The sequence below is a fragment of the Micromonas pusilla genome (assembly GCF_000151265.4).
Source record: "Micromonas pusilla CCMP1545 genomic scaffold MICPUCscaffold_3, whole genome shotgun sequence".
Taxonomy (NCBI): domain Eukaryota; kingdom Viridiplantae; phylum Chlorophyta; class Mamiellophyceae; order Mamiellales; family Mamiellaceae; genus Micromonas; species Micromonas pusilla.
The window spans coordinates 1457231-1467762 of NW_003315884.1; the positions used below are offsets into that span (position 1 = coordinate 1457231).

General features: G+C 73.3%; 4 protein-coding genes across 4 annotated transcripts in view; 1 reads left to right on the forward strand and 3 right to left on the reverse strand.

Moving 5' to 3' along the window:
- Positions 1-10: 10 nt before the first annotated feature.
- On the reverse strand, positions 11-600 carry MICPUCDRAFT_62546 (uncharacterized protein; the record flags this gene model as incomplete). Its single annotated transcript, XM_003057394.1, has 1 exon — positions 11-600. The coding sequence occupies one exon, from the start codon at positions 598-600 to the stop codon at positions 229-231; it is 372 nt and encodes a 123-aa protein (XP_003057440.1). The 3' UTR covers positions 11-228.
- Positions 601-1412: 812 nt separating this feature from the next.
- Positions 1413-2246, reverse strand: MICPUCDRAFT_4166 (uncharacterized protein; the record flags this gene model as incomplete). Its single annotated transcript, XM_003057395.1, has 2 exons — positions 1413-1602; positions 1807-2246. Coding segments are annotated over 2 exons (630 nt in total), but the record flags the coding sequence as incomplete, so codon positions are not given.
- A 1180-nt stretch (positions 2247-3426) lies between these two features.
- MICPUCDRAFT_62548 (small conductance mechanosensitive ion channel family) lies at positions 3427-4428 on the forward strand (the record flags this gene model as incomplete). Its single annotated transcript, XM_003056919.1, is given in 2 exon segments — positions 3427-3654; positions 3668-4428. The coding sequence occupies 2 exon segments, from the start codon at positions 3441-3443 to the stop codon at positions 4426-4428; spliced, it is 975 nt and encodes a 324-aa protein (XP_003056965.1). The 5' UTR covers positions 3427-3440.
- A 141-nt stretch (positions 4429-4569) lies between these two features.
- Positions 4570-10532, reverse strand: part of MICPUCDRAFT_46822 (uncharacterized protein) — a gene marked incomplete at its 5' end in the record, with an annotated part of 7938 nt that continues 1975 nt past the window's right edge. Inside the window, one exon of the mRNA XM_003057396.1 lies at positions 4570-10480. Within this exon, the coding sequence (XP_003057442.1) occupies positions 4630-10480 (5851 nt within the window). The 3' untranslated portion in view covers positions 4570-4629. The remainder of the gene's footprint in view (positions 10481-10532) is intronic.

Below are 10532 nucleotides of genomic sequence, written 5' to 3' on the forward strand. Positions count from 1 at the left end.
CCGAAAAGAAAGAACGAACGCCCTCTGTTCATCACACCCGCGCCTACGCGTCCTTCTATCTCGTCGTCACGCTACACCCCCGACCCATGCACTCCGCCTCGACCCGCCCACCCAACCCGCCCACCCGACATCGACATCAAGTCCTCCATCGATCAATCGAACGGATCGATCCGCGGGTCGTGCTCCGTCACCATCCCCCGTCCCGTGCACGGACAACTCGATGAGCGCCTACTCCCGCGAAGTTGCGTCCGTCGTCACCGACTCTGTTGGTTGTTCATGCTGAGGTACGCCCACCCCTCCTGCTCCGTCATCCCCGGCGGCATCGCGCTCACCCCCCACGTCGATCTCGCGCCCTCCGCCTCCGCCCTCGCGCGGTCCGCGCTCGGAAGATCCATCTCCGCCCACTCCTTTTGCCGAGACGTCTGGAGGACCCCGCCGGCGGCGTCGCCGAGCGAGAGATAGCGCTCGAGCGCCTCCGCGCCCTCTTCCTCGCGCGAGCGCGCCGTGCCGGCGTACGGCACCGCGGCTTCGCCCGCGTGGAAGAAGAGCGGGAACGCCTCGGACAGACCCCCGGGGCTCCCGCCGTCGTCGTCGTCCCATCCGCCGCCGTCGCGAGCTTCGCCGCTCCGGGTCTCTCTGCGGCACTCCATCTCGAACAGCGCCTTGAAGTGGTCCCTCCACGCGTTCGCCGTCGTCGGGTTGGGGTCACGCTCGACTTTCGACACGGACGCGAAGTCGAGCTCGAGCGCCGCGAGCGCGTCGCGGGGGTTGCTCATCTCCCAGAACCGCGTCCGCTCGCCCCCGGCCGCGCCGCCGCCGCCGCCCCCCGCGTCCGTCGCGTCGACGCGCGACGGTCGGTCAGCGCTCGCGGCGTCGCCTCCGCCGCCGCCGCCCCCGGGGTGCGGCTCGTCGGGATCCTCGGCGAAGTACGCGTGCGCGAGTATCTCGTCGAGGCCCGCGCGGCGTTTCGGATCGAACGTCAGCATGCGCAGCAGTAAATCGCGCGCGACCTCGTCGCAGCCTTTGTAGTCCTCCGTGATGCTCCCCGGCCGTCCTCGTATCCCGCGCAGGTACCGCCGCCACCTCACGTTCGACACCGCTTCGACGTCGTACCACGACGGCGTCCCGATGACGTCGAAGAACAGATCGAGCCGCGCTTTCACGCGCGCGGAGTGCGCGTCGTCGCCGACGTCCGTCTGTAAATGCTCATAGGATCCCGCCCCCGCCCCCGCCCCCCTCCCCGACCCACTCCCGCTCGCTCCTTCTCCGCCGCCGCCGCCGCTCGTCCTTCGCATCCCGCGCGCCCACCCGGTGTACATCTCCCCTTCCCCCGGCGTCGGCACCGGGTCGTCGTCGAATCGAAACAACGGCCGAACCGTCAGCCTCGGCGCGTACGCGTGCTGTTGGCTCCGCTGTAACAACTCGCCGAAGATGCAACCCAACGACCACACGTCCATCGCGCCGGTGTACGCCCCGTTGGACATGATCACCTCGGGCGCGCGGTAGCACGGCGTCGCGACGACGCCGGTGAGCATCTCTTGCCGCGCGAACGCGCCGGGGGGCGGCGCCGGCGTCGCCGCCGCGGGCGTCGCGGCGTCGAGGCTCGAGCGTTTTTTCTTCGCGCGCTTCGCCGAGCGCGCGTCGTCGAACGCCGGCACCGGGTCGTCGCCGCCGCCGCCGCCGAGCGCGTCGAGGTGTTCCGCGCTCTCGTCCGCCGCCGCGTCCCTGCCGCCGCGCCGCGCGCCGCGCGCCAGGCCAAAGTCGCACACCTTCACGACGCGGCCGCCGAACCGCGCGCGCCCGCACAGCAGATTCGCGGACTTGATGTCTCGGTGCCACACCCCGACGTCGTGCATGTACTTGATCGCCGTCGTGAGCTGCTTCATGAGCGAGCGCACCTCTCTGGAGCTCATCTCGCCTCGAATTTCGTACAGATCCCCGCCCTCCGCGCACTCGAAGACCATGTAGAGGTCTATGGACATCGGCACGAGCGAGAACGTCGTCGGGTCCATGCGCGAGGGCCCCGCGCTGCTCGGGGCGTGAAAGATGCTGTAGATCTTGATGATGTTCGGATGGTCGAGCCGGTTCAGGACGACGACCTCTCGCAGGACCCTCTTCGCGTTCTCGAGCGTGCACAGCGCGTTCGGGACGCGCTTCATCGCGACCACGCGTCGCGCGAGGACGTCTCGAGCTTTGCACACCGCGCCGAAACTTCCGTGACCGAGCACGGAGATCAGGCGGTACCGCGCCCCGGTCTTCCACGTCTCGACGACGCCGTCGTGGTTCGTGACGTAGTACGTGCCATCCTCCGGCGCGCGGACGACGCGCGGGTCCGGGGAATCGGGTTCCCCGGACATCCGCGCGTCGAGCGCCCCGGTCGTCGGCGCGCAGAAAAAGTGTGTCGACACGCTGACGCTGCGCTGACGCTGATGACGCCGCGCCGGCGCTCGCGCGAGAGATCTCGGGATTCCCCCTCCCAGACACCTCTCCCAGACTGCTCGCTCATAGAACTGTATTCCTCGCAGCACTTCCGCGGTGACAGCGTGTCAACCAGCGGGGCGGCATTTATTCTCAAAGCACATTTACCGCGCGCGGGAACGACAGAGATCCGCGCGCGCCCTCCCAACGCGGCGGCTCTTTCGCGGGTTCCTCGCGACAGCGCTCCCCGGCCGCGCACGAGACGATTCGTCGCCTCGAAGGACGAGACTGAACGCGCGCCCGCGGTAGATTGACGCGCGAACGCCGCGGAATTCGTCCGCCGCGGTCGAAATGTCCGCCTCCGCGTCGGGATCGTTGTTAAGCGCGTCGACGACGACGCGCGCGAGCGCGCGGAACGCGGCGCGCGCGACCTCGGCGAACGCGCGCGCCGCACTCCGCGCGTCGACCTCGACGAACCCACCCCGCGGCGCGGTGCGCGCGACCGCGCTTCGGCCGCCGCGCAATCGCGCGGGCGAGACCTCCACCGCGTCGACGTCATCTTCGAGCGCGAAAAACACCGCGGCGGAGCGTCAGCATCTTCGAATTCGCCTCGACGCATCGAATCGTCGTCGCCGCGGCGACGTCGACGTCCACGGTCGACGCGCGCCGCCACCCCCCGCGGCGGTCCCCGAGACCGTCGCGTCGCTCGTGGGGGACAACATCCCCGCGGTGATTCAATCCCCCGCGGGCCTGACGTTCACGCAGACCGCGGTGTACAGCGCGTGTTTCGCGATCGGACTGATGGTGTTGGTCGGATCGCTGCGCCCGGCGCTCGTCGTCCTTCACAACGCGTGGTACGGCATGTGGGGCGGAGAGGTGCGAAAGCCGTTCACGGAGTCGTTCTACGGGTGGGCGTATAAGATCTTGAGGACCGCGCTGCTCATGGTCGCGCTGGCGTGGACGTACATCGTCATCGTGCCGATGAGCTCGGGGGGCGCGCACCTGATGTTCCCGCCAGAGCGATGCGTGCGGCTGCTTCGAATCGTCTTCTACGGCTTCGCGATCGATTCCTTCCGGAAGCGGTACCTCGCGCGGATGGCTGGGCAGCTGCGGCAGCGGATCTACGGCAAGATCGAGCCCGTGGATTTGATCCCCGCGCACGTGTACGACCGCGAGACGGGCGTGCTGGTGTGGGGACTCACGTTTCTCGCCGCGCTGGATTCGCTCGGTCTGCCGTTGAACCTCGTCTTGAAAGGCTTGGGCGCGTCGACGGTCGTGCTCGGTATTCTCGCGTCCGTGGTGCTCAGGGACACGGTCGCGAACTACTTCGGCGGGCTCATCGTCATCGCGTCCGGGTGGTTCTCTCCGAAGGAAGTCGTCCGAGTGTTGGTGCAACGGCGGGAAATATCCGGACGCGTGGAACACATCGGCTTGATGTACACGAAGCTCATCAACCGCGCGGGGAAGGTGGCGTACATCCCGAACTCGCAGATGGTCGCGCATAAGGTTGAGAACTTGTCCAGGGCGCCGTACCGCGAGTTCCGCGAGCAGCTCGCGATTCCGTTTAAAGACCTCGGGCACGTGCCGGATATTCAAGAGCGCATCGAGGCGTTTCTTCGGAGCACCGCGGGCGCGGACGTCATGCGCGGCGTCTCGCTCGCGCCGCGGTGCACGCTCACGGGGATCAACTCCTTCGCTGGCGGCGCGGTGTTAGAAGTCGTGTGCTACAACGACTACCGCTCGTTGAGGCAGGCGGGGTACACGACGATGCGTCTGCGGCATCACATTTTTCTCGGCATCGCGGAGATTTTCGAGTCGCTCGGCGTCGACTTTGCCATCGCGGGGAACGGCGCGATGAACACGGGCGGGCCGCAGAACTTGGAGGACAACGGCCTGGAAGGGTGGGACAGCACCGCGCAGGCGGGGCAGGGGAGGAAAGACGACGCGATGGGGGACCTCCTCGACGACCGCGCCGCCGTGGGGTTGTACGCGAAGACGCCGTGGTTGTGACGAGCGGAATCGAACGGCGGGGCGGGTGGAAGAGCGACGAATCGAATCGTCGACGCGAATCGCGACTCTCCTTCTGTTGTAATAACAACGATTGATATATAATCACCACATGCGACAGGCAGCCCCGCGCGCGCGGGCTCGAAGTACAACGTACGTTATTATTAAAGAGTTTCTGTTCGATTTCAACGCCGCGCACGTTCTCTATCTCCGCATCTGCGTGAACGCGTTGGTCGGCTTCGCGGCTCCGCCTTGCCCGAACGCGCTCGTCTGCTGCCCGAACCCGCCGCTCGGCTGCGACGTGAGCGGCGACGCGCCGAACCCGCCGACGCCGCCGAACCCTCCCGCGCCGGGCGTCGCCGCCGCGCCGAACGGACTCGCCGGCGCCGCGCCGAACGGACTCGCCGCCGATCCGCCGCCGAACCCTCCCCCGCCGCCGCCTCCCGGCGTCCCGAACGCGCCGCTCCCGCCGCCGCCGCCGCCGAACGCGCCGCTCCCGCCGCCGCCGCCGAACGCGCCGCTCCCGCCGCCGCCGCCCTGCTGAGCGACGGCGCCGAAGCCGCCGCCGCCGCCGGACGCGGCGGCGCCGAAGCCGGTCCCCGCCGTCGCGAACGCGCCGAATCCGCTCGCGGTCGCGCCCGGCACCGCGCCGAAGGCGCCGCCGCCGCCCGTCGGCGACGCCGCCTGCCCGAACCCGGGAGACGCCGCCTGCCCGAACGCGGCCGGCTTCGCGACGCCGCCGCCGCCGAACGGCGCGGCCGCGGCGGCGCCGAGCGCGGACGGCTGACCGAACCCGCCGGACGTGGACACGCCGCCGCCGCCGAAAGGGCTCGCGGCGCCGAGCTTCGCGGGGGTTCCGAACGCGCCGCCGGGGCTCGCGCTCGCGCCCGCGGCTTGGCCGAACGGCGAAGACGGCGAGCTCGGCGCGCCGGATCCGCCGGATCCGCCGAAGGCGCCGCCCCCGCCGCCGCCGAAGGCGAAGCCCGTGGCCGGGGCGCCAAACGCGGAGCCCGTGGCCGGGGCGCCGAAGGCGGATCCCGTGGCCGCGGCGCCGAAGGCGGATCCCGTGGCCGCGGCGCCAAACGCGGATCCCGTGGCCGCGGCGCCGAACGCGCTCGTCGTCGCCGCCGCGCCGAACGCGGACCCGGTGGACGCGCCGCCGAACGCTCCGCCGGTGCTCCCGAACGCTCCGCCGGTGCTCCCGAACGCCCCGCCGGTGCTCCCGAACGCTCCACCGGCGCTCGCGCCACCGAACGGCGACGCCGCCGCCGGGGTCGTCGCGCCGAGCGCGGCGCCGAGGCCTTTTCCGAAGACGTTTCCGCCCCCCGCGCTCGCCGGCGCCGCGGCGGCGGATGCGGACCCGCCGAGGCCGAAGCTTCCAAACCCGGACGTCACCGCGGAGGGCGCGGCCGCGGACGCGCCGCCACCGAAAGGCGTCGACGCCGCCGCGGCCTGGCCGAACGGCGACGCGGAGGTCGCCGCCGCGGCGAGCCCGAACGGCGACGCCGCCGCCGCGCCCGTCGTCGCGGCTTGGCCGAACGCGGAGGGCTTCGCGCCGAACGCGCTCGCGCCTCCGAACGCCGAGCCCGTGGACGCGCTCGCGGCTCCGAACGCCGAGCCCGTGGACGCGCTCGCGGCTCCGAACGCGCTCGGCGTCGCCGCCGCCGCGCCGAACGCGGACGTCGTCGCCGCGGGCGTCGCCGCCGCGCCGAAAATCGACGGCTTCGCCGCCGCGGAGGACGCCCCGAACGCGGACGCCGTCGCGCCGCCGAACGGGCTCGCGCTCGTCGACGCCGCGGCGAGCCCGCCGAACGCGGGCGTCGCGGTCGCGGGCGTCGGCGACGTCGCCGCCGCGGCCGCGCCGCCGGCTTTGGCGAGGTCGTCCTGCAGCGCCTTTTGCGCGGCGGCGTATCCGGTGTTGGCCTTGGCGAGGAACGCGGCGTTGAACCCGCCGGTCGTCGCCGCCGGTTTCGCCGCCGCCGGTTTCGGCGTCTCCGACGCGCCGGGCGTCGCGGGCGCGGACGGCGGCGCCGCGGGCGACGCCGGCGGCGACGCCGTGGACGGCGACGCGGGAATAGCGAGCGCGGGCGCGGGCGCGGGCGCGGGCGCGGGCGCCGCCGCTGCTAAGGCCGCCGCCGCCGCGGAAGACGCCCCGCCGAACGCCGGGGCGCTCGCGGCGCCCGCGCCGCCGAACGAAAACGTCGCCGGCGCCGGCGTCGCGGCCGTCGATCCAAACGCAGGCGCCGCGGCGCTCGCGGCGGCGGTCGACGACGCCCCAACCGCGGGCGTCGCCGCCGCCGAAGACGCGCCGAAGGCTGGAGCGCTTCCCGCTGCCGCGCCGCCGAAAGAAAACGTCGCAGTCGTCGCCGCCGGCGGCGGCGCGGCGTCGCTGGACGCCGCCGCGCTCGATGCCGCCGCCGGCGCGGCGCCAAACGAGAACTTCGCAGTCGTCGCCGCGGTCGTCGTCGCGGCGTCGCTGGACGCCGCCGCGCTCGATGCCGCCGCCGGCGCGGCGCCAAACGAGAACTTCGCAGTCGTCGCCGCGGTCGTCGTCGCGGCGTCGCTGGACGCCGCCGCGCTCGATGCCGCCGCCGGCGCGGCGCCAAACGAGAACTTCGCAGTCGTCGCCGCGGTCGTCGTCGCGGCGTCGCTGGACGCCGCCGCGCTCGATGCCGCCGCCGGCGCGGCGCCAAACGAGAACTTCGCAGTCGTCGCCGCGGTCGTCGTCGCGGCGTCGCTGGACGCCGCCGCGCTCGATGCCGCCGCCGGCGCGGCGCCAAACGAGAACTTCGTCGTCGCTGCGGTCGTCGTCGTGGCGTCGCTGGACGCCGCCGCGCTCGATGCCGCTGCCGGCGCGGCGCCAAACGAGAACTTCGTCGTCGCCGCGGTCGTCGTCGCGGCGTCGCTGGACGCCGCCGCGCTCGATGCCGCTGCCGGCGCGGCGCCAAACGAGAACTTCGTCGTCGCTGCGGTCGTCGTCGCGGGCGCGAGCGACGCCGCGCTCGCGGCCGCCCCCGACGACGCGGCGGGCGCGGCGCCGAAGGAGAACCCGCCCGGCGCCGCGGAGGTTCCCGCGGCGAAGCCAAACGCGGCCGCCGCCGCCGAGGGGGTGCTCGCCGGGGCTGTCGCCGGGGCTGTCGCCGCCGGGGCTGTCGCCGGGGCTGTCGCCGCCGGCGTCTTTCCAGCGGCGTCGTCTAGGTCGTCTTGCAGCGCCTTCTGCGCCGCGGCGTACCCCGCGTTCGCTTTCGCGAGGAACGCGGCGCCGAACCCGCCGGCGGGTTTCGGTGTCTCCGGCGCCGCGGCGTCCGGCTTCTTCTCCGGTTCCGCGGGTTTCGGCTTCTCGGGCTCGACGACCGCGGCCGCGGAGGACGCGGGCGCGGCTCCAAACGCCGGAACGCCGCCCGCCGCGGGCGCGCTGCCAAAGGAAAACGTCGACGTCGCCGCCGTCGTCGTCGTCGTCCCGGCGAGCCCCCCGAACGACGGCGCGCTCGCCGCCGCGGACGACGCCGGCGCGACGCCGAACGTCACCTTGGGCGCGCTCGCAGCCGCGGCCGCGGACGCGCCGCCGAACGAGAACCCGGTCGTCGCGGGCGCGGTCGTCGCGGCTCCGAAACCAAACGCGGGCGCGCCGGTCGCGGGCTTCGGCGCGGCGGGCGAACACATCTTCCCCGCCGCCTTGTCCAAATCGTCCTCAAGCGCCTTCTGCGCCGCGGCGTACCCCGCGTTCGCTTTCGCGAGGAAGGCGGCGCCGAACCCGCCCGCGGTCGCCGGCTTGGGCGCGGTCGCGGGAGTGGGCGCGGGAGCGGTGGCCGCCGCCGCCGGCGGCGGCGGCGGCGGCGGCGCGGCGGCGGGTGGCGGTTTCGCAACCTCCGCCGGCGGCGCCGCCGCCGGCGCGCCAAAGCTGAAGCCCCCCGCCGGCTTCGGCGTCTCCGCCGCCGGCGTCGCCGCCCCTCCGAACCCACCGAACGCCGGCGCGGGCGCGGGCGCGGGCGTCTTCAGAGGAAACGCCGGCGGCGGCGGGACGGGCGAGGACGTCGTGAACGTCGGCCGCGCGCGTCGCGTCGTCTCCGTCGGCGGCGGCGCCTTCTTCGCTGTGGACGTCACCCTCGGCGCGGAGATCCTGGACAGCACCGCGCGCACGACCGCGCTCTCCTCGGAATGATCCGTCTCCGAGGGCGCGGTGAGCCGTCGCGAGCCGCTCGGGGACCGCGGCGACGGCGCCGCGAGGTGCATCCCGCGATCGTCGTCATCGTCGTCGTCGTCTCGCGCGCCGGCGAACCTCGACACGGGCGAGAACGCGCCCAGGGACGACGCCGCGGGCGACGCCGCGCCGGTCGCGCCGCCGCTCGGCGACTTCTGCGACGACGCCGTCGACGCCGCGGGCGAACCTTTATCGCTCGGCAACGGCCGCGACGCGTCGCCGCCGACGCGCACGCGCGCGAGCACCTCCTCGAGTTTTTTCGTCTGCGCGTCGATGAGCTCGCGTCGTCGTCGCAGCTCTCGCATCGTCTCCGCGGTGTCGTCCCCGACTGGGGGTCGGCCTCCCGCGCGCGTGGACGCGGAGGGGACGCTCGCGGCGGCTAAAACGCGCGCGTTACGTCCGTTACTGCTGACGAGCGTGCCTCGGACGCCGCCTCGAACGCCGCCGAAAGAATTTCCCAGCGCGGCGACGCCCCCCGGAGACCGGCGTCCGCCCGCGGCGAGCAGCGACTTCGGCAGCGGCGACGCCGCGGTGGAGCCGCGCAGCGACCCCGCGTTCGGCATGCTCGTCGCCCCGGACGGGCCCCACGGCAGCGTCGTCGCCGGCGGCGTCTGCTCCTTTCCTTGCGACTCCGCGGCGCGTCTTTTACGCTCGCGCTCCGCCGCGGAAAGTTCGGCTTCGAGCTTCGCCATCCCGGACGTCAAACGCGACATGTCCTCGCTGATCGTGCTTCGAAGCTTATCGAGCGTCGGCGGCAGCGGCCGCGTCGCCGCGGCGGCTAAAACTTTCGGGCCCCAGCGCTCTTTCCGCGCGGAGCCGCCCGCGCGCGCGGCTTCTTCTTTTTCCTCCTCCTCCTCCGCGGCGGCGTTCTCCGCGTCCTCCGCCGCGCGTTCAAACAGAGACTCGAGCTCCGCGCGCATCGTCTCGTCCCTCGTGTTCTCCGCCATGACCTCCGCGACGCCCGGGCGCAGGTCCCCCACGGCCTCGATCTCGTCGCGCACGGCTCGCGACAGCGTCTCCGCCTCGGACGCCAGCGCCGCGACCTCTCCGGCGCCGAACGGGCCGGCGCCGCTCTCGGTCTCGATCGCGGTCGCGACGTCGTCCACGTCCGCGAGCATCGCCGCGGCTTCCTCCATCGCGGCGTTGATGTCGTCCATGATAGCCTTGAGTCCGTTCGCGCCCGGGTCGCTCCCGGGGAGCGCGGACGGAGGCGCGGACGCCGCCGCGCGAATCGCCGCGACTTTCTGGCCCCACGTCGGCGTCGGGCTCGGCGGCGCCGGCGCGGCGTCGGCGTCCGTCACCTTGACCGGGGTGAACCCTTTCGGCATCTTCGGCAACGGCGACGCGCTCGCGGGAAGCGTCGGCGTCTTCGCCAGCGGGGACGTCTTCGCGTCCAACTTCGGCGACGGCGGCGGCGGCGTCCCGGACACCATCAGATCCTTCAGCTGCTTCTGCGCGGACTCGAGGTCGAGCGACCCGGCTTTCACCGCCTCCAGGAGTCGGAGACCGAAGTCGACCTGGTCTTGCGACGCGGGAGGGGCGTCGATCGGCGTCGACGGCGGCGCCGCCGGTTGCGGCGTCGCGGCCGGCGGCGTCGGCGGTGGCGGCGACTGTTTCGGAGGCGGCGGCGGTTTCGGCGGCGCCGGGGCCGCGACCGGAGGCGGCGCGAACGGCGCCAGAGCCGGTTTCAGCGGCGGCGGGGCCTGCGCCGGCGGCGGCGCGAACGGCGCGACCGCGGGCGCGGACGCCGGCGGCGGCGCGAACGTGAACCCGCCCGCCGCGGGCGTCGAAGCCGATGGCGCGAACGTGAACCCGCCCGCCGCGGGCGCGCTGGACGCGCTCGGCGCGCTCGAGCTCGGGAACGTAAACGCCGGCGTCGACGCCGCCGCAGCCGGGGTCGTCAGCG